This window comes from Podarcis raffonei, chromosome 8 (assembly GCF_027172205.1).
Source record: "Podarcis raffonei isolate rPodRaf1 chromosome 8, rPodRaf1.pri, whole genome shotgun sequence".
Lineage (NCBI taxonomy): Eukaryota > Metazoa > Chordata > Lepidosauria > Squamata > Lacertidae > Podarcis > Podarcis raffonei.
Window position 1 is genome coordinate 1,574,542 of NC_070609.1, and position 22,735 is coordinate 1,597,276.

Below are 22,735 nucleotides of genomic sequence, written 5' to 3' on the forward strand. Positions count from 1 at the left end.
ATCTTGGCTAAATTGCTTCCTTTGCAACAAAACCCACTTGGTCTTTTCCTTCTAACAAAAGGACTGAGACCTTTTCTTTCTTTCTTTCTTTCTTTCTTTCTTTCTTTCTTTCTTTCTTTCTTGGATGCCAGTTTGAAATGCCATCCCTCCCGCCCTTGATCCAGCACCTCAGAGCAGTATTTGTTAATTGTGAAAACCACCACAGAAGAAGTGTGTGTGTGGAATCTGGCTTTGCAGCTTTCTTGCTAAACCTGACATTTCTTTTTCTGGTCTTCTTCCTGCCTTGATTGCCATTTTTGCTGTGCTTTGCAGAGTTCTACTCAAAGGGATATTGTCTAGTTGGCAAAGGCTCAGAAAAGGGCGACCAAAATGATCATAGTGGGGGTGGAGTGGAGAATCGTAGAGTTGGAAGGGACTAGATTCATCTAGTTCTTTTTTTATATATATAATTTTTTTTGTTAATTTTCAACATATCGTTTTCAACAGTAATTAAACATATTTTAACATCTTATACAATTTTTTCACTTCCATCAATCTCATCCGAAAATTTTCCAATCTGGACTCCGTGAGCCTCTGTTACTGAACTCCTTTTATATCACTGATGGTGCACAGTAGGTGATGCGGAAAATTCTCAGCAGACTTTAAGATAATACTAATTAACGGGTTCCCTGGGCAATATACCTTCCTGTGATTATTTGCTTAGAAGCAGATATGTCGTTATGAACTTGGCTACCTAAGCAATAAACTAAAGGAGAAGGAAACTTGGATGAGGAAGGTTAGTCTTTGCTGTGTCTGGATTTTCTCTCTCTACAATAAATAGGCCTTTGCCCTCATCCTCAGTGTTTTTATTTCTTAGCGTGGTGATGCTTAGGTAAATGCACTCTGCACATGCCCAGTGTCCTATCTTGCGGCTCCCCCACCCCTTTTCTTCAATTCTGCAATTATCTTTTCTTCAGATAGACGTTGATGTTCCCCCTTCCTCAAGATCTGCAACAGCTAATTTCTCTCTTTTCCTTCCCTTCTCTAAAATTTAACTGTGCTCCTTCTCAGACGGAGTTGGCGGCAGATCCTGAACTCGCTCCACGAACCGAAGGGGCCGCCATGTGGCATTCATCGCTTTTCGCGCCGTCTGCAAACTCTCGGATGGGGCTGGTGCATCCTCCGCCACAGAGATAGTCAGCTGAAGCCATCACACCAAAACTCTGGGCTGGCGATGCAGAGAATTGGCTGGAGGCAGGAGATGCCCCTTGATTTCAGCAACTGCCACGGATGTGCCACGCTCCGTGGAGAGCAGCCGACGCCAGAGATGGCTGCTTGCGACCTTTCCACGGTGTCCGTGGAGAAACGCATCAGGTGAGCTCTTGAAAAAATCTCCCGGTTTTTGGTTAGCACACTAGGCTAGGCCTTTGGGTGAAGACCCAGAGCCCCTCAAAAGAGGTTCCCTTGCCCACCTGTGAGCAACCTTGACTTTATTTATTTATTTATTTATTTATTTATTTATTTATTATAATAATAATAAAAAATGATTTTTTATTTATACCCCGCCCTTCCCGGTTCAGGAAACCGGGCTTAGGGTGGCGAACAACAAATTTAAAACATTTAATTGATGCAACAAAAAGCAGCATGAAAGGTGAATAACGATAAATTCAAAATTCAGAAATCAATTTAGAAATTCAGAAAATTCAGAAATCAAAAATGGGAAATCCATCCAATAAACATTAGATGATCATCAGGGCTAGCTGGCTAAGTTAGTCCTATTTGGGCCAGTGAGGAGAACAGGGGAGAATTAGCTGTGGGGTCTCAGAGCAGGTGATCTTCATAAAAAGGGGAGGAAGAGGAATAAAAGATCAGGCTAAGTTCAAATTGAAAGCCAGGCGGAATAGCTCTGTCTTACAGGCCCTGTGGAAGGAGGTTAAATCCTGCAAGGCCTTAGTCTCATGGGACAGAGCGTTCCACCAGGTCGGAGCCATCACTGAGAAGGCCCTGGCCCTGGAGGAGGAGAATCTGACTTACTTAGGGCCCGGGACCTCTAAACTATGGTTATTCATGGACCTTAAAGTCCTCTGCAGGGCAGACCAGTATTTCTGTACCACTGTATCGTATCAAGGAGGGAGTGCGAAATGCAAAATGGAGTTTCGAGATAATAAAAAAATACAGCCCACCTGCACACCACACATTCAAAGCACAATGATACCACTTTAAACAGTTGTGGCTGGGAATATTGGGAAGTGTAGTTTGTTCAGGGTGCTGAGCATCGTTAGCAGAGCCCCTCCCAGAACTACAATTCCCAGAGTTCCCCATGGAGAGGGGTTTATTGCTAAACCACTCTGGGAAGGGAATGGCATCTCGTAAGAACAAACTACAGCAAAACCAAGATACCTCTAGCTCCGCTCACGTCTTATTACGAAAAAGAATGAAAGTTTACAACTCCTCCCATTTTTATTCTCTCCACCTCTCTCTCTCCCTCAAACTCAGACTACCCCTAATAATAATGTCTCAAAAATGAAAGTACGAAGGACACTGACAAACTGGAACGTGTCCAGAGGAGGGCAACCAAAATGGTCAAAGGCCTGGAAACGATGCCTTATGAGGAACGGCTAAGGGAGCTGGGCATGTTTAGCCTGGAGAAGAGGAGGTTAAGGGGTGATATGATAGCCATGTTCAAATATATAAAAGGATGTCACATAGAGGAGGGAGAAAGGTTGTTTTCTGCTGCTCCGGAGAAGCGGACACGGAGCAATGGATCCAAACTACAAGAAAGAAGATTCCACCTAAACATTAGGAAGAACTTCCTGACAGTAAGAGCTGTTTGACAGTGGAATTTGCTGCCAAGGAGTGTGGTGGAGTCTCCTCCTTTGGAGGTCTTTAAGCAGAGGCTTGACAACCATATGTCAGGAGTGCTCTGATGGTGTTTCCTGCTTGGCAGGGGGTTGGACTCGATGGCCCTTGTGGTCTCTTCCAACTCTAGGATTCTATGATTCTATTCTAGGACTCTACGACTTGAAAGCAGAGACGCTGAATGTACTTCTGTTACTCATGAAAAAATCTTTGAATTAAAACATTATTTTTTAAAAAAAATACAGCTCCCAGATTTCATTGGGGGAAGGAATGGCAGTTTCAAGTGGTGTCGTGGTGCTTTAAATATAAAGTGCAGGTGGGGATACAGATAATCACTCAGGATCAATCAACATTTAAACGGCTGCAAAGGCCTGTTGCCACACACAAAAATGTTTTTAAAAGTACATAGTAATTGAAATAACATTTAGAGGTGTTTTTTTTTTTAATTAAGCCATTTACAGGGTGAGTCTTTTAAAAGAGGCCCCGGGAATACAGAGTATACAGGTACAGAAAGGTAGCCGTGTTGGTCTGCCATAGTCAAAACAAAAAAATTTTTTCCTTCCAGTAGCACCTTAAAGACCAACTAAGTTAGTTCTTGGTATGAGCTTTCGTGTGCATGCACACTTCTTCAGATACACTGATACAGGATCTGGCAACTTCTGTATCTGAAGAAGTGTGCATGCACACGAAAGCTCATACTAAGAACTAACTTAGTTGGTCTTTAGAGTATACAGGGTGAGTCTCTTTTAAAAGACTCACCCCGAATAAATGTTTATAAATTCAAGATGGGAGTTCTGGCAGGTGGTTGGTGGGGTGGTCCTTCTTCCCAGAGTCTGCCTTGGTTTCCTGTATTGACGGATCGATTCCTCTCCCCGTACCAGAGAGGAGCAGGCATGGCAACTCCAGAAAGCCTTCCAAGACTTGCTCTTCCGCTTCCAGGACTGGCTGTGGGCTGCTGAGCTGATGGCTGCCTCCCCAAACTCCTCTCAGGTGTCCTATGCCAATTCCAAGAAAGAGCTGCAAAGGTTCAAGGTAAGGGGGGACCTCCTGAGGGCCGGGTTGTCTGGCCCTTGCTTTGCATACACACCATGCCCTTTAAAGCACACTGCTTCCCCCCAAAGAACACTGGGAATTTTGTTGTTGTTTAGTCGTTTAGTCGTGTCCGCCTCTTCGTGACCCCCTGGACCAGAGCACGCCAGGCACTCCTGTCTTCCACTGCCTCCCGCAGTTTGGTCAAACTCATGCTGGTAGCTTCGAGAACACTGTCCCACCATCTCGTCCTCCGTCGTCCCCTTCTCCTTGCGCCCTCCATCTTTCCCAACATCAGGGTCTTTTCCAGGGAGTCTTCTCTTCTCATGAGGTGGCCAAAGTCTTGGAGCCTCAGCTTCAGGATCTGTCCTTCCAGTGAGCACTCAGGCCTGATTTCCTTCAGAATGGAGAGGTTTGATCTTCTTGCAGTCCATGGGACTCTCAAGAGTCTCCTCCAGCACCAGAATTCAAAAGCATCAATTCTTCGGCGATCAGCCTTCTTTATGGTCCAGCTCTCACTTCCATACATCACTACTGGGAAAACCATAGCTTGAACTATACAGACCTTTGTTGGCAAGGTGATGTCTCTGCTTTTTAAGATGCTGTCTAGGTTTGCCATCGCTTTTCTCCCAAGAAGCAGGCGTCTTTTAATTTCATGACTGCTGTCACCATCTGCAGTGATCATGGAGCCCAAGAAAGTAAAATCTCTCACTGCCTCCATTTCTTCCCCTTCTATTTGCCAGGAGGTGATGGGACCAGTGGCCATGATCTTCGGTTTTTTGTTGTTGACCTTCAGACCATATTTTGCGCTCTCCTCTTTCACCCTCAATAAAAGGTTCTTTAATTCCTCCTCAGTTTCTGCCATCAAGGTTGTGTCATCTGCATATCTGAGGTTGTTGATATTTCTTCTTCCGGCAATCTTAATTCTGGCTAGGGATTCATCCAGCCCAGCCTTTCGCATGATGAATTCTGCATATAAGTTAAATAAGCAGGGAGACAATATACAGCCTTGCCGTACTCCTTTCCCAAATTTGAACCAATCAGTTCTTCCATATCCAGTTCTAACTGTAGCTTCTTGTCCCACATAGAGATTTCTCAGGAGACAGATGATCAGGCACTCCCATTTTTGAAGTACTTGCCATAGTTTGCTGTGGTCGACACAGACAAAGGCTTTTGCATAGTCAATGAAGCAGAAGTAGATGTCTTTCTGGAACTCTCTAGCTTTCTCCATAATCCAGCGCATGTCTGCAATTTTGTCTCTGGTTCCTCTGCCCCTTCGAAATCCAGCTTGCACTTCTGGGAGTTCTCGGTCCACATACTGCACACTGCTTCACTGCTTGGGAATTTTAGCACTGTGAATTGCAGTTCCTGGGATTATTCAGGAGAATCTGTGTGTTTTAAGTGTGTGTCTTATGCAGCCCTGAAGCTGCAGTTACAGAGCCTTCCTTGCCAGGTACTCATTTGATAGCTTGGGATTTGCCAGCCCTTTTATCTTAAAGGAGCAGCGATGGGCCAAAAATAACAAATGAGCGAACAAATGAGGCCTTTAGGAAGGATGGGCCACCCTTCTGAGGGGAGCCAGCGGGAGAGAGAATGCGCCTTTGTTCTCTTCCCCACCGACACTTTTGTGTGAATTAACAACTTTTGAAGCCGCAGCAATCCAGGTCACCTTGTGTGCATGTTTCTGCACGAGAGAGAGGAACGGAAAGATGAGAATGGCTCGCTCAGAAATTCATAGCGCTCAAAGCAAGGTATCTTGACTGCCAGCCAGCAGGTTGAATTGCTAAAATGGAGACGGTTCTGGGACTCGCTTAATTTTGCAGTGGTGCGTTAATTGACATTGTAGCATCACTTATGACGAACACAATTTGCACGGAAATGTTGCAGGCGCTGTGACTTCTGCTGCTTCTGGGTTACACGTCTCTCCCCCTCTTTGAGTTTGCTCAGTATAGGTAATTTATAAAGCACCCATTATTTACTTATTTATTTTATATCCCGCCTTTTTCTCCAAGGCGCCAGCCCTCCTCATTTCATCTCCACAACATGGCTCAATGGGTCAGGGTGTAAAACCAGAAGGTTGGTGGTTCAAGCCCAGCCAGGGATGGCTGTGGGCAAGATGCCTGCGTTTCAGGGGGTTGGACTAGATGGCCTTTGGGGGCCCCTTCCAACTCTACAATTCTATGATTCTAGCTGAGAGGCAGCGAGTGGCCCAAGGTCACCAGCGGTGAGCTAAGCTTCATGGCCGAGTGGGGATGTGAACCCTGGTTTCCAAGCTGCTAGTCAACCACTACATCACAATGGCTTTCATCACAGAACCCAGAGATCTGGAATAAATACAGGCCCCGCCCTCGGGCTTCACAGTTGAACTACAACTGTTCTCCAGCCCTGGCCATAGGTGCTGGGGTTCTTGGGAGCAGTGGCGTAGCGTGGGGGGTGCCAGGGGTGCCGGCCGCACCGGGCGCAACATCTGGGGGGGGCGCGAGTCCAGAGGGAAGGGACAAGTTCCTTCCTCCGCCGGGCTCCCCGCCGCCACCGCCAGCCTTGCGCCCTAGCGCGCGCGTCCCCCCGCCGCCGCTGCGGCTGTGCTCCACTCACTGCTCGCAGGAGGAGCAGCCGCTGCAGCAGCGCCGACGCCGCCACCGACGCCTGGCCGGGCACGGGCAGCCTCCGCACCCCGACGCCGACGCCATCCCCTCGGCCCAGCCACAGGTGGCGGCTGCTTCTGCCGACTGGGAGGGAGGAGAGCTCCGAGGGGCCTCGACACGCCCTGCGCTCCCCAAAACCCTCTGAGAGGAAGCCGGCGGGCGGCCGAGCGTCTCCCGTCGGAAGGGGGCGCCGCTGGCTCCGGCTCTCAGCGCAAGTCTCAGCCGCGGAGGGGGGGGGCGAGGACGGAGCGCGGCTGGAAGCCCCCGGACCCGGCCAGGAGGAGGAGAGGCGCTCGCCAAGCCCGGATCTGGAGCGCCTTGGAGCGCGGGCTCCACCTACAGCCCAAGGAGAGGAGGGGGCGGGGAGGCGCCCGAGGGGAGGGGGCTTCGGCTGCCTCGGCCTGCGGGGGCTCCGCAAATAATAAATTTAATAAATTCCTGCTGAGCCTTTGGGGGGGGTCCTTGGCTCCTTCGCTCGCCCCCAGCCCCAGTGGCGTAGCGTGGGGGGTGCAGGGGGGGCCGGCCGCACCGGCCGCAACATCTGGGGGGGGCGCTCGCACTCGAGTGCTAAAATCCACGCGTTAGGGGGCGCAAATTACTTGCCTTGCCCCGGGTGCTGACAACCCACGCTACGCCACTGCTTGGGAGTTGTAGCTCAGGCAATATTTGGAGGGCCTATGGTTCCCTCGCACCTGCTTCACGGTGAGTAAATGTCACGGGAATGGAGGGTGCACAGCTATCAGACATTAATAATAATAATAATAATAATAATAATAATAATAATAATAATTTATTATTTATACCCCGCCCATCTGGCTGAGTTTCCCCAGCTGCTCTGGGCGGCTCCTAATCAAGTGTTAAAAACAAGACAGCATTAAATATTAAAAACTTCCCTGAACAGGGCTGCCTTCAGATGTCTTCTAAATGGCAGGTAGTTGTTTATCTCTTTGACATATTATGGGAGGGCATTCCACAGGGCGGGCGCCACCACCGAGAAGGCCCTCTGCCTGGTTCCCTGTAACTTGGCTTCTCGCAGTGAGGGAACCGCCAGAAGGCCCTCGGCACTGGACTTCAGTGTCTGGGCACACTTTTCAACTTCTAAGGATTTTGCCAGGGGGCTGATTTACAAATCTGGGGACTGTCCCCGGGAAACAGCGACACCTGGTAACCTTACATTAATAACATTTTATCACCCATTTATTTGTTTTCAAGCAGCCTTGGACCACTTTGTAGGGAGGTGGGGGCAAAGAATTTTGCCTGCTCTAGTCTCAATGCTCCCTGTTAACAGAGAAATCTGAGGGGCTGCCTTGGACAAAAAGACAAGGACACCAGCCAGGAATACCAGAACGAAACAGAACCCAGTAGGCTTGGTCTTTATTGAAGACAGTTGTGACACGACTCCCACCTGCCACCAGGTGGAACAAGATGGAAGCCCCAAACAAAAGAGAACCCAAACTTTTATTAGCTGCTAATCCCCATGTTACCCCCCCCAACTACATCACTAATACATCAGGAAAGGGGAGGTCTGGGGGCAGTAATCTGAGCATCCTGGACCCTGCCCCATGGTTCCCCTTGCCCTCCACCAAACACCCATCAAGTGGAACAAAAAAGATATTTACATTTCCCTGTTTCCCAGCCAAGTTCATTGCACCCTTTGGTCTCCATCTGGGTTTGTTCTTTCTGGAATGGCTACCTGTCTGGCACTCAGGTATCCGGTACTCAGGTATCCCCAGTGGGCCAGTACATAGAGACATTTATCAGTGAATTCTTACATTCGGTATCGTGCAGCAAAGGCCCTTTGAATCGATAGGAAGAAACTGTGATGAAGTGCTTTGTGGGACAAATCACAAAAGTGATTGTGCTGATTTTGGTAGTGGGCTGCATCTGCTGGAGGGGCAACCCCCCCCCAACCTATACATAAATTCCTGCAACATCCCCTCTGGCATTTTTCATGGCTCCCTTTCAGGTGCTACAAAGACAAGTGTCAGACAAGCTGCTGCCTCTGGAATCCTTAAACAGGCGATACCATCAGTTGGTGAGGAGCGGGGCCATCGGCCCACAGCTCCGGCCCACGGTGCAAGAGGTCAACCAGCGCTGGGACGACCTGCAGGCTCGGACGGCTGCCATTTGCAAGAGGCTGAAGGTGGGTCCTGGTGGGCGCTGGACCTTGGAGGTCCACAGTCACCTTGAGGTCTACATTCCCTCCGGGATAACTGAAATATACTCGGAGTCGAGTGTGGATTTCATGCATCATACGATTCCACAGGTAAAATCTAGGCCATTTTTGAATAGCTGCTTCAGGGCAGATGTTCCTCCTACAATATTGCCCAGGTATCTCTTAGCTCTGTGAACAAAGGGCGGCGTTTGATATGTTCTTTCCCTTCCTTCCCCCTGCCAGCACTTTGTGAACCAGTGGGAAAAGTTTGAGCTGGAGAAAGAGACCATCCGTGTGTGGCTGGTGGAGCTGGACCTCCGACTCACCGACGTGGAGCACTTCTCCAGAGGGACGTCGCTGGAGAAAATGATACAGCTGCAGGTAGGGAAAGAGCCGAGGAAAGGGGGAATCAAGAATTTGCACTCTTGCAGTTTTCCCACAAGGCTACACGTTTCTCCAGGGATTCACCAAACGCTTCTGGAGTCTGGTATCTCAGCTCAGGACCTGGCATCTTGAGCAGGTGGACATTTGCTGAGGAAAACATTTCTGGAAGCTTCAATGTTCTTGCAAATAAAAATAATAATCCATGCATGGATAGTGTCCAGCAAAAGCTCAGAGATTTATCTTATTAATTTCAGTGTTTGTTTTTTTAAGGGATGGTACTCGCCATGGGACACAGGTGGCACTGTGGGTTAAACCACAGCACCTAGGGCTTGCCGATCACAAGGTCGGCGGTTCGAATCCCCACGACGGGGTGAGCTCCCGTTGCTCGGTCCCTGCTTCTGCCAACCTAGCAGTTCCAAAGCATGTCAAAGTGCAAGTAGATAAATAGGTACCGCTCCGGCGGGAAAGTAAACGGCGTTTCCGTGCACTACTCTGGTTCGCCAGAAGCGGCTTAGTCATGCTGGCCCCATGACCTGGAAGCTGTATGCCGGCTGCCTCGGCCAGTAAAGCGAGATGAGCGCCGCAACCCCAGAGTCGGCCAAGACTGGACCTAATGGTCAGGGGTCCCTTTACTTTTACTTACTCGCCATGAAGTTGTTACAGGAAGTGCCACAATTTTAACATTTTTGGGGGGGAAGGTGTCGGTACTGCATACCTTTGAATACCCTCAGAAAACAGCACTGCATAAAAATGTATATTTTCCTTGATTTCTTCCCCCCCCCCCAAAAAAATTTATTGGTTTTTCAAATTTATAACAAACATAAGCAACATAAAAGACATAAGTTTTGCTTGAGTTCTTAAAAAAGTAAAACAGTTTAGAAATAGGGAAAAAACCCCATAGAATTATCAGTAAAAACAGTTGAAAACAGCAAGAAGAACTACCGATGAAAGAAGAATGGAGGATGAAATTGATGGGCTATGCAGAATGAGATAATTTAACAGGAAGGATTCAAAAGCTGCGGGGCCAGAGATTCTTAGAAGACTGGAGTAAATTTACGGACTATTTGACAAGCAATTGTGATGAACAGATTACGTTAGTAGGTTTGCAAGAAGTTTTGTAAGGTGAATTATTTGAAATATTGCAAAAAAGATAATGAGGAGAATTATTAGTTAAGGACAATTAAAGGTAATATGAAATTAAGAAATTCATAATAAGTGATAAAGAACAGAAAATCATCAGTGGTGTTGACAGAAGTCTAAAAATATTGTATAAGATGAGAAGTTATGTTGTATGACTGTTGGATTTGATATGTAAAAAAATTAATTAAAACGTATAAAAAAGAAAAAAAAGAAAATGAAAACAGCAAGTTAAAATACTGTATTTTAAAAAAATTAAAATCGGCAGTAAACTAAAAACAGATCGAAATACACATCTAAAGCCATCCTGTCATCCCTGACCACTGGTCCTACTAGCTAGGGAGGGTGATGGGAACTGTAGTCCAAAACCAGCTCAGGGATAAGCCTTTTGCCTCTCTTTCCTGACGTCCAGGCATTCCAGCAAGACGTCCAGGCCAATGCAGACCGCGTGGACCACCTGCTGGTGCACGGGGAAGCTCTGATCCAGAAGAGCCAGCCTGAGGACGCGGAGGTCTTGGAGGAGGAGTTGCAGGACCTGAGCTGCTTCTGCCAGGAGGTCTTCCGCAGAGTCTTCCGCTTCCAGGGACGACTGGTCAGCATGCGGCTGGTGAGTACCGGGGCTCTCCCTTGCTCAGGAAGAGGGAGAGGGAATCCGATACGCCAATCAAGGCATTGGAGAAGGCGAGTCGCAGATTAGGATTAGGTTAAGTTCACACTATATGGGACGTGGGTGGCGCCGTGGGTAAAAGCCTCAGCGCCTAGGACTTGCTGATCGAAAGGTCGGCGGTTCAAATCCCCGCGGCGGGGTGCACTCCCGTCGCTCGGTCCCAGAGCCTGCCAACCTAGCAGTTCGAAAGCACCCCCGGGTGCAAGTAGATAAATAGGGACCGCTTACCAGCGGGAAGGTAAACGGCGTTTCCGTGTGCTGCGCTGGCTGGCCAGATGCAGCTTGTCACGCTGGCCACGTGACCCGGAAGTGTCTCCGGACAGCGCTGGCCCCCGGCCTCTAGAGTGAGATGGGCGCACAACCCTAGAGTCGGACACAACTGGCCCGTACGGGCAGGGGTACCTTAAAGTTCACACTCTGGGCAGCTTCCAACCAAATATTAAAATACAGTAATACATCAAACATTAAAAGCTTCCCTGATGTCTTCTAAAAGTTTGGTAGTTGTTGTTCTCCTTGCCATCTGGTGGGAGGGCGTTCCACAGGGCGGGCACCACCACCGAGAAGGCCCTCTGCCTGGTTCCCTGTAACTTGGCTTCTCGCAGCAAGGGAACCGCCAGAAGGCCCTCGGAGCTGGACCCCGGTGTCTGGGCTGAACGATGGGGGTGGAGATGCTCCTTCAGGTATCCTGGACCTTTGAGGCCGTTTAGGGCTTTAAAGGTCAGCACCAACACTTTGAATAGTGCTCGGGAATGTACTGGGAGCCAGTGTAGGACTTTCAGGACCGGTATTATGTGGTCTCAGTGGCCGCTCCCAGTCCCCAGTCTAGCTGGAGTAGTTGTAGTTTCCGGGTCACCTTCAAAGGGAGCCCCACGTAGACCCCCATGTAGATATATTCATTGCTCGGCGACTGCAGGTTTTCTCTAGTTTTGAGAAAAGGCAGGAGGTGACATGACAGTTTATAAAATTTTGCAGGGCATGGAGGAAGTGGATAGAATAAAGTTTTCTCCCTCTTGCATTAGGTGAGAATTCATGGACATCAGTGAGGTTGAATGTTGAAAAATAAAAGAGTTCATTTACAAAGTGCAGGGTTAATCTGTGGAACTCGCTGCCACAGGAAGCAGCCATGGCCACCCACCTGGATGGCTTTAAAAGAGGATTGGACAAATTCAGGGAGGAGTGGGCTACTAGCCATGATTTTTATGCCCTTCCTCCACAGCTGGAGGCAGCAATTCTTCTGAATACCAGCTGCTGGAAACTACAGGAAGGGAGAGATGCTCTGTGTTCGAATCCTCCTTGAGGGTTTCCCACGATGGCCATCTGGTTGGCCACTGTGAGAACAGGCTGCTGGACTAGATGGGTGTGGCGATCACACAGGGTCCCCGGACGTTGGACGGTCTATTGATCCCTGTGCCAGCACTATGATCTCTTTCCCGCTGCCACCAACCCGTTTCTCTCGGGTACACACTGTGTCCAGACTGTTGTTAACTTTAAAACAAATAATCCAGTTTGTTTTATAAGCCTTAGCAAGTTTATGGTTTCAGATAATTTTTCTTGTCAGTTTCTTAACCTTAGTTCCTGTACCGGCCTATACCTTCCTAAGAACTCTTAACTGATTATCCCAACTGTCTCTCTGACTCCTACTACGCTTTCTCTCACTTTCTCACATCAAAACGCAACCGACCCACAGACTTATCCTCCCTCTTCCAACTCCCAGCTGACTTCCTAACAACTCCCACTCTAACTCCTCCCCTTGGGTTCCCACTGGCCAATCACTGCACACTCGTTTAACCCTTTCCTTATGACCCACCTAGGAGGGCAAACACCACAATGGCCCATGGGCCCGATCCAGCAGGCTATGTTCATCAAATGATGAGTTTCACGTCTGAATTGCACGACAGAAATTGCACAGAAACTGCTACGAGGGTGCAGAATCCAGCCCCTTGCAAGTGAAGGGCGCTGCTCAGGGGCAGAGAAGGTTTGCAGAGCATATTGCCAGGTTCAATCTTGGACATCTTGGAACCCACAGACCTATATCTTGAAAGCACATGCAAAGCTCGTTCTTCCCCTTAAAGAATCCTAGGGTCTGCAGTTTGCTAAGCTGGGAATTATTATAATAATAATAATTTATTTATTTATACCCGGCCCATCTGGCTGGGCTTCCCCAGCCACTCTGGGTGGTTTCCAACAAAACACTAAAATACAATAACCTATTAAACATTAAAAGCTTCCCTAAAGAGGGCTGCCTTCAGATGTCTTCTAAAGGTTTGGTAGTTGTTTTTCTCTTTGACATCTGGTGGGAGGGCGATCCACAGGGCGGGCGCCACCACCGAGAAGGCCCTCTTCCTTGTAACTGTGATGGGAAAACTACAGCGCTCAGAATTCCTCTAGGGAAAGGATGTGTTGCAAATGGGCATTGAAGGTGCCGTGAGTTTACTGCCTAAGATTTCTTTAAGTGGATGAACTCTTCCATGTCTGCAGAGCTCTCTCTTTCTCTCCTGAACATATTACCTTGCCCCCAGGTCTTTGAGGACGAGTGGTTGTCAGACCAGGACAGTGATTTGGAGTCTGAGTCCCTCGCGGAAGAATCCCTGGAGTGGGCGGGCGATGATGGTGCTGGGCCACCCCAGCCTCCTGCTGCCCCCATGCGCCAGTCGACCCCAAAGAACCCCTCGCTGCACCGCCAGCAGCCAGAGGCAAACGTGGATCTGGAGTGGGATCCCTCTGTGGATATAGGGGGATCTACGTCGCATGACGAAGAGGATTCCTCATACTCCAGCGCCATCACAGGTAGGCATGGCTTTGGGGGTATGGAGCTGGGTTGAATCATGACACAGGAACAAGGGCCCATCTGGTACGCAGGATGAGACCCTCCCTGCCCGCAGACTGTCTCACCAGAGTGGTGCATTCTCTGGTTATCTCCCGCTTGGACTACCGCAATGCGCTCTATGTGGGGCTCCCTTTGAAGGTGACCCGGAAACTGCAACTAATCCAGAATGCGGCAGCTAGACTGGTGACTGGGAGCAGCAGTCAAGACCATATAACACCCGTCTTGAAAGACCTACATTGGCTCCCAGTACGTTTCCGAGCACAATTCAAAGTGTTGAGCTTTAAAGCCCTAAACGGCCTCAAAGGTCCAGGATACCTGAAGGAGCGTCTCCTCCCCCATCGTTCAGCCCAGAAACTGAGGTCCAGCTCCGAGGGCCTCCTGGCGGTTCCCTCCCTGCAAGAAGTGAGGTTACAGGGAACCAGGCAGAGGGCCTTCTCAGTGGTGGCACCCGCCCTGTGGAACTCCTTCCCTTCAGATATCAAGGAGATAAAGAACTACCTAACTTTTAGAATATATCTGAAGGCAGCCCTGTCATTGGAAGCTTTTAATTTTTGATGCTGTTTGGATGCCTCCCAGAGTGTCCCAGGCAACCCAGTTAGATGGGAGGAGTAGAAGAAATAATTATTTGTTGTTGTTACTATTATTATCATTATCATTATCATTATCATTATTATCATTATCATTATCATTACCATCTGAGCACCTACAGCCATCAAACAGGGACAGGGGTGGGGCTGTGGTCTAAACCACAGAGCCTAGGGCTTGCCGATCAGAAGGTCGGCGGTTCGAATCCCCGCGACGGGACCTCAAAGTGCAAGTAGATAAATAGGTATTGCTCTGGCAGGAAGGTAAACGGCGTTTCTGTGCGCTGCTCTGGTTCGCCAGAAGCGGCTCAGTCATGCTGGCCACATGACCTGGAAGCTGTACGCCGGCTCCCTCGGCCAATAAAGCGAGATGAGCGCCACAACCCCAGAGTCGGCCATGACTGGACCTAATGGCCAGGGGTCCCTTTACCTTTTACAGCCATCAAGCAGCACCTTCAGCTCTATGAGTCTTTCATCACAGAAGAGGCAGTGTGGTTAGGCTGTTGGGCTAGGACAGGCATGGCCAATCTTGGCCCTCCAGCTGTTTTGGAGCTACAATTCCCATAATCCCTGACCACTCGCCCTGTTAGCTAGGGATGATGAGACTTGTAGTCCCAAAACATCTGGAGGGCCAAGTTTGGCCATGCCTGGGCTAGGACCTGGGAGAGCAGGGTTTGAATCCCCACTCAGTCACAAAGCTCACTGGGTGACCTTGGGCCAGTTACTGCCTCGTAGCTGGGGCTGATGGGATTTGTAGTCCAGAACATCTGGAGGCTGCCAAGCTGGAGAAGGCTACTATATACTTAGCCATAAGGGCTGGAAGCTTGACTTTTTAAAGAAAACAGAAGCAGATATTCTGACGTGTTCACTGATAGATTGGGCAGCAGCTGGATTCCTTTCACCTGTTTTGTTATCCTGCAGGTCTGGGCCAGTGGGAAGAACCTCGCCGGAAGTGCAGGCCTTCTGTTTGTGCATCCCATTCCTTGCCTTTGAGATGTGGCAGCCAGGAAGACTTTTCTGTAAGCATTTGGGAATGGCTGGGGTGAATGGAAGAGGTCTTACTCCCAGGGCTTGGTAGGAGGAGAGAGCAGGAATATGGTCACTTCACTTTTCTGCCTAAAATAGGTATATACAGCAACAAAACGATGTTTTAGGCTGGCCTGCTAGATCAGGCCAGTGGTCCATCTAGTCCAGCGCCCTCTTCACACAGTGGCCATGCGTGGACTAGGACCTGTGAGAGCAGGGTTCGAATCCCGACTCAGTCACAAAGCTCACCTGGTGACCTTTGACCAGTTACTGCCTCGTAGCTGGGGCTGATGGGAGTTGTAGTCCAAAACATTTGGAGGGTGCCAAGCTGGGGAAGGCCATCAGGGCCAACCAGATGTCTCTTCTGGGAAACCCGCAAGCGGGACCCGAGTGCGAGAGCAACTCTCACCTCTGAATGTGGAGGGTGAGCAATAGCCATCCTGGCTAGTGGCCATTGATAAGACTTCTCCTCCAGGAATTTGCCCACTTGTCTTTTAAAGCCATCTAAACTCATGGCCATCCCTGTCTCCTGTGGGAGAGAGTTCCACAGATTAACCATGTTCACCCCGTGCCACGTAACCCCTCCTCCCTACCCCATCTGGTTTTCAGAATGGCCGATTCCCCCACCCCAAAATCTTGCCGTTCTTCTTGCCAATTTAATAGTTTTCCATGTGGTTTCATAACTGCCCCCATAATAATAATAATAATAATAATAATAATAATAATAATAATAATAATAATTTATTATTTGTACCCCACCCATCTGGCTGGGTTTCCCCAACCACTCTGGGCAGCTTCCAACAAAGACCAAAAACATCTTTCCCCTCCTTTCTTACAGGTGCAAAATGGCTTCCAAGTGGAGTGGGATCAATTCAGTTCCTCCATCACAGACCGGGAAATAAAAAGGTGCAGTTCTGGTAAGTCATTGCATTTGATCTCCCAGGGTCTTTTTAGAGGAGATGCTGGTTTAATAAGCTGAATCATCCCTTTGGGTGTGCCTGGAACTTATTTGTAAAAATATTTTCATGCTGTTATTTCATTAAAACAAAATCAAAACAGTTTACAACAAGGGGACATAAAACCATACAAATTGGAAAAACCATATGGAAAGTCAAAATCAGAAACCACATGATTATTTTGAAAGATGTGCTCTTAATTGCCAGCACAGACTTGGCAGAATAGAAAAGTTTTCAGCAGGTGTGTAAAGTCTGGCACAGGCGGCTTCCTCCAGATTGCCAGCATTTTGTGAGACTGAGTCAATCACATACTGGAAGTTTAGATTTTTGCCCACTTATAGTATATGAAAGCACTCTGGTGTGAAAACGACCACAATTGTTTCTTAATTATTGTTTTTAGTGGTTCTTGTTTTGATCTCTAAGCTGACTTGAATCCTGTCAGGGGAAAAGTCGGAGTATAATTTATTGTTGTTATTAATTTATGCAGTTAGGAAAGTGATGGGGAAAATGTGCTAAAAGTGTGGATAAACGACTGGTTAAAGTCCAGGGGTCAGCAAACTTCTTCAGCAGGGGGCCGGTCCACTGTCCCTCAGACCTTGTGGGGGGCCGGACTATATTTTGAAGGAAAAAAATGAATGAATTCCTATGCCCCACAAATAACCCAGAGATGCGTTTTAAATAAAAGCACACATTCTACTCATGTAAAAATACGCTGATTCCCGGACCGTCCGGGGGCCGGATTGAGAAGGCGATTGGACCGCATCTGGCCCCCAGGCCTTAGTTTGCCTACCCATGGGTTAACGGAAGACCTGTAACCACCACACAAGCAACTCAGGATGGATGCTCAATGCCGTATAACCTGCTGGCAAGCAAATGAGAAACAAATTCTCAATCAAGACCAGGCACGTCCGTTTCCTTCTTGTTTGCCAGCGCTCTGTGACCATCTACTCTGGAGACTGGAGTTCCACTTTAGGGACAGGATTCCCTCCCTGATCTGATGTTCTTGCTCCCTTCTCTGGTAGGAACGCCGCACTCACGGGAGCTCCAGGGATGTCAGCACCCCCAAAATGGGCCGCCAGAGAAAGGGAGCCCCCGCCAAGCGGAACTGATGGGATTTGACCCCCAACGGATTGAGACTTGGCTGGGCCAGAGCTGCCGGGAGAAGATGGGAGGGAAGCTGGAGCAAGTAAGTTCTTCCGATGGAGCAGGACGAGAACATCTCGGGTTGTAGAGAACGTCTATATTGGGGGCAGGAATCTCCTGCTCCATCTGGCTGTGCCTTCTCTACACCAGGCTCCTCCAAGCTCTTGGGACGGCAACTCCCGTAACTGTGCTGGCTGATGGGAGTTGTAGTCCAAAACATCTGGAGAGGGGGGGCACCAGGTCGAGGAAAGATGGTGCACACCAGTGTTTCTCAAACTCAAGTCCACTACTCCCTGGTGAGAATTCCATTCCACCTTAAGGAACAGACATGAAATTGTTGCGTGTCACATGTCTGTTTACATTCCAGCACAGTATGCTGGGAACTTCCCTTTGTGCATAGCCTTTGCTTTTGCTGTTCTCTCCAAGACGACATGAGAGAGAGACGACATGTTTCTTTGTTCTGATTTATGTTCAATAAATCTGTAGCTGTAGCATGACTTATGCCTCATGCTTACTTCTGTGTGCGCAGTTGTTGTTGTTGTTTGTTGTTTAGTTGTGTCCGACTCTTTGTGACCCCCTGGACCAGAGCACACCAGGCACTCCTGTCTTCCACTGCCTCCCTCATGCTGGTAGCTTTGAGAACACTGTCCCACCATCTCGTCCTCTGTCGTCCCCTTCTCCTTGTGCCCTCCATCTTTCCCAACATCAGGGTCTTTTCCAGGGAGTCTTCTCTTCTCATGAGGTGGCCAAAGTCTTGGAGCCTCAGCTTCAGGATCTGTCCTTCCAGGGAGCACTCAGGGCTGATTTCCTTCAGAATGGAGAGGTCGGATCTTCTTGCAGTCCATGGGACTCTCAAGAGTCTCCTCCAGCACCAGAATTCAAAAGCATCGATTCTGCGGCAATCAGCCTTCTTTATGGTCCAGCTCTCACTTCCATACATCACTACTGGGAAAACCATAGCTTTAACTATACGGACCTTTGTTGGCAAGGTGATGTCTCTGCTTTTTAAGATGCTGTCTAGGTTTGTCATTGCTTTTCTCCCAAGAAGCAGGAGTCTTTTAATTTCGTGACTGCTGTCCCCATCTGCAGTGATCATGGAGCCCAAGAAAGTAAAATCTCTCACTGCCTCCATTTCTTCCCCTTGTATTTGCCAGGAGGTGATGGGCCCAGTGGCCTCACTCTGCTAATTGCGTGCCCTGGCTTTTGAAGTTCGGGTCACTGATTTACGTCAGAGCACGGGCCGATGGAAGGAGATGTCCGAGCTGGGCTTGCCAGCTGGCCTCCCGGCCCCTCTGCATGTCGACACTCCCATCCTCCCTGACCACTCATCCCACTAGCTAGGGATGATGGGAGTTGTAGTCCAACAACAACCGGGGACTCAGGTTTGAGAAATATTGGTGTACTCTGAGGGTCAGTGGCTGTCCAGGGTTTGAGCCTTTCCCATCTTGGCCCTACCTGGAGATGCCAGGGATGGAACCCAAGGCCTTCTGCATGCCAAGCAGGTGCTCCAAATAACAGGGGAAGGTCCCAGGTTCAGTCCTGGGCAATAAATCCTGCTGCTGCCAGCCAGTGTAGCCAACACTGAACCAGATGGACCAATGATCTGGCTCCATAGAGGGCAGCACCTTATCATCTTACGGTCCGCTCTGCAGGTCTCTGGGACTTGTGGGCCTGTCTCCCTACGTGTCCTCAATCTGCAATTCCCAGTGCAATCCCAGGCAAGCGGGAAACGACCAAAGAGGCAGAAGTCACAGCGATGGGCAAAAAAGAAAACTCGGCCAACCCCAGCCAGCAACGTTGAGCAGGTAAGCAGTTGATAGGTTGGGAACCCTGGGAAACGAATCCCTGGATCCTTGTGGCTTGGCTGCCTTGGGCTGCAACGAGAAAGGAATGGTTGGAGATCCTGAAGCTGTAAGGATTGCACTTCTGAGCATGTGCAGAGTGCTTTCTTTGGGTAACACTGGACAACCTCCAGCCACTTCCACCCCTCTGGATTTTGGAGGCCCATTGAGCTTGTGCTTCCTACCAGACTTTAGCCCTGGTGGCATCTCCTTGCAATAATAATAATAATAATAATAATAAATAATAATAATAATAAATATTTTTATTTATACCCCGCCCTCCCCAGCCAGAGCCGGGCTCAGGGCGGCTAACACCAGTAAAATTACAGTAAAAACATAATAGGAAAAGAAAAAAAAAAACAATTTAAAATACAGGTTAAAATGCAATTTAAAATGCAGCCTCATTTTAAAAGTAGCCCACAGATCTAAACCATAAGGGTCAGGAAACATAAGGGTCAGACTGAGTCCAAACCAAAGGCCAGGTGGAACAGCTCCGTCTTGCAGGCCCTGCGGAAAGATGTCAAGTCCCTCAGGGCCCTGGTCTCTTGTGACAGAGCGTTCCACCAAGTCGGGGCCAGTACTGAAAAGGCCCTGGCCCTAGTTGAGACCAGTCTAACCACCTTGCGACCTGGAACCTCCAAAATGTTGCCATTTGTAGACCTTAAGGTCCTCCATGGGAACATAATTCAGTGGTGCCCTGGTTCTCAAACGCCTTGGTACTCAAACAGCTCGGAACCCAAACACTGCTAACCCAGAAGAAAGTGTTCTGATTTGTGAACCTTTTTCGGAAGTCAAACGTGCTCTGTTTTGAGTGTTATGCTTCCAATTTGAGTGCCACACTTCCTTTTTGAATATTACGCTGAGGTCTGTCTGTTTTTTTATTTATTTTGCGTTTTTGCTTCTGCGGCTCTTTTTTTGTGACTGTGTGGAACCCGGTTCAGCTGCTGATTGATTGATCGTGTGACTGCAGTACATTGTTTATTGCTTTCATTTTATGGATCAATGGTCTCGTCAGATAGTAAAATCCATGTTAAATTGCTGTTTTAGAGTTTTTTTTAAAAAGCCTGGAATGGATTAATCTGTTTTGCATCGCTTTCTATGGGAAAGTACATCTTGGTTTTGGAATAGACTTCTGGAACAGATTAAGTTTGAGAACCAAGGTACCACTGTCAATGAAGGCAAACCAACCATGGCTCCCAATCTCTCTCGCCACCAACGAAAACTAATTTTCTATTTGTTTATTGCCCTCTTGGGAGCTTTGAACAGATAGCGCTTGCTTTTTCTTTTCACTCTCTGTGCCTGTTTTCATAGATCTGCAAGAAGGAGCACCTCGACTCCCGGCCAGCAGAAATCGCAATCACCATTGAGCAGGGGTAAGCGATAAAGATGCGAGTGGCACTGTGGTCTAAACCACTGAGCCTCTTGGGCTTCCTGATCAGGAGGCTGGCGGTTCAAATCCCATAAAATGACGAGGTGAGCTCCCGTTGCTCGGTCCCAGCTCCTGCCAACCTAGCAGTTTGAAAGCATACCAGTGCAAGTAGATAAACAGGTACCGCTCTGGTGGGAAGGTTATCGGTATTTCCATGTGCTGCTCTGGTTCACCAGAAGCAGCTTAGTCATGTTGGCCACATGACCCGGAAGCTGTACGCCGGCTCCCTCAGCCAATAAAGCGAGATGAGCGCCGCAACCCCAGAGTCAGCCACGACTGGACCTAATGGTCAGGGGTCCCTTTACCTTTACCTTTAATGTAATATACAATAACAATAATGTAATATAGGGGCTCGGATGGCGCTGGTCAAACCACAGAGCCTAGGGCTTGCCGATCAGAAGGTCGGCGGTTCAAATCCCCATGATGGGGTGAGTTCCCGTTGCTCAGTCCCTGCTCCTGCCAACCTAGCAGTTCGAAAGCATGTCAAGTGCAAGTAGATAAATAGGTACCACTGCGGCGGGAAGGTAAACGGCATTTCTGTCCACTGTTCTGGTTCACCAGAAGCAGCTTAGTCATTCTGGCCACATGACCTGGAAGCTTTCTGCGGACAAACGCCAGCTCCCTTAGCCTATAGAGTGCCGCAACCCCAGAGTCATCCGCGACTGGACTTAACGGTCAGGGGTCCCTTTACCTAAGTCCATAAAGAATGCTGTATTATTTTACTGTTAGCTACTCTGAGCCCGGCTTTGGCTGGGAGGGCGGAATATACAAGACGAAAAACTCGCAAGACGAAAGAGTTTTTCGTTTTTTGAGTTGCTTTGCAAGACAAATTTCCCTATGGGCTTGCTGCGCAAGACGAAAACGTCTTGCAAGAGCAACTCATAGCACGCGGTGTGGTAGCCTTTTTTGAGGTTTTTGGGAAACCGTGCTTTGCAAGACGAAAAATTCGCAAGACGAAAAAACTCGCAGAACGAATTAATTTCGTCTTGTGAGGCACCACTGTAAATAAAATGTGATTATTATTATTATTTATTATTATTATTCAAAGAAGTGTCCCAACAACCAGATTTACGAATCCGAACCATTTGCTTCTCCTTCCAGATCCAGCCTACAAGAGCCTTCAATCATCTCCTGCCTCCGAACCCAGAAGCCCCCCAGACTCCCCGCCATATGGAACGGGACGGTGATGATCCTCAGCGCCATCTTGCTGCTGCTGCTGCTGTTCCTGGCCAGCCCCTTTCCTCTGTACCCGTCGGAGCTCTCGTCGGAGCTCTCCTGCCTCCAGGAAAACCGCTACGCCAGATCCTTCCACCTCATGCTCACGTACAGTGGGCCACCACCCACGTAGAAGGCAGGGAGTGCTGGTGCGGCGTGGACTCTTCATAATGCGTGGAGAGAAGAAAGTTGTCTCTGGGAGTTCCACAGGCTCTTCCTCCGGCGGGTTCCAGAATCTGTTCCTGCAGTGCAGTGCTGGCTGCATCTGCTCGGAGTTGGACTGTAGCACCTGGTGAAAGAGGAGAAAATTAACCCCGCCCCCAAGTGTTCAATTATTAGTTGTTAACACAAATATTCACTGTTAGGCCCATTCTCCTCCATTCATTTAACTGTTCTTAAAAAAGAAGGAACTTGTATCCAACTACGCATGCCCCATACGTTTGGGGCACATTCCCTTCCTCCTAAGAATCCTGGGAACTGTAGTATGCATCTCACAGAACTACAGTTCCCAGCACCCTTGACAAACGGCTATACCCAGGATTCCTGGGTTTGGGTGTGCTTTAAATATATGATGTGCACACTGCCTTTCTTCCAGAGTCACAGAAGTTAAGGAACCTCAGTTAGCCATCCCCATTAAGTTCAGTGTGTCTGCGTACATCACCCTGTGGCTAGGAGTTCCGTAGATCGCAGGCGGCTGCATTTGGAAATGCAGGACCTTAGGTGGTAATTTTGGCAACCTCTGCTCTTTGGTTGCTGTGTTCCACCCAGCCACGTTCCCTCGCTAGACGTGGCAACATCTGGAATTCCGGGGGGCCTTTTCTGCAGAACATTTTGCTGCCACAGACTCTGCTTGAACATG

The 22,735-nt window shown here is 48.7% G+C and overlaps 1 protein-coding gene across 1 annotated transcript; it reads left to right on the plus strand.

Annotated features, from left to right (window-relative positions):
- The first annotated feature begins 961 nt into the window (after positions 1 to 961).
- On the plus strand, positions 962 to 22,265 carry SYNE4 (spectrin repeat containing nuclear envelope family member 4). The gene is made up of 12 exons (XM_053401696.1): positions 962 to 1,353; positions 3,720 to 3,870; positions 8,479 to 8,655; positions 8,911 to 9,048; positions 10,601 to 10,795; positions 13,375 to 13,642; positions 15,188 to 15,285; positions 16,131 to 16,209; positions 17,271 to 17,434; positions 19,044 to 19,196; positions 20,544 to 20,605; positions 21,763 to 22,265. The coding sequence occupies exons 1-12, from the start codon at positions 1,214 to 1,216 to the stop codon at positions 22,007 to 22,009; spliced, it is 1,872 nt and encodes a 623-aa protein (XP_053257671.1). The 5' UTR covers positions 962 to 1,213; the 3' UTR covers positions 22,010 to 22,265.
- Positions 22,266 to 22,735: the final 470 nt, after the last annotated feature.

What these genes read in the sequence shown, in the direction of transcription:
- SYNE4 (XM_053401696.1), top strand. Translation starts at nt 1,214, where the DNA reads ATGCAGAGAATTGGCTGGAGGCAGGAGATGCCCCTTGATTTCAGCAAC. An exon ending in GACTGGTCAGCATGCGGCTG is followed by an intron (nt 10,796 to 13,374) that starts GTGAGTACCGGG and finishes CCTTGCCCCCAG; the next exon opens with GTCTTTGAGGACGAGTGGTT. An exon ending in GCAGCCAGGAAGACTTTTCT is followed by an intron (nt 15,286 to 16,130) that starts GTAAGCATTTGG and finishes CCTTTCTTACAG; the next exon opens with GTGCAAAATGGCTTCCAAGT.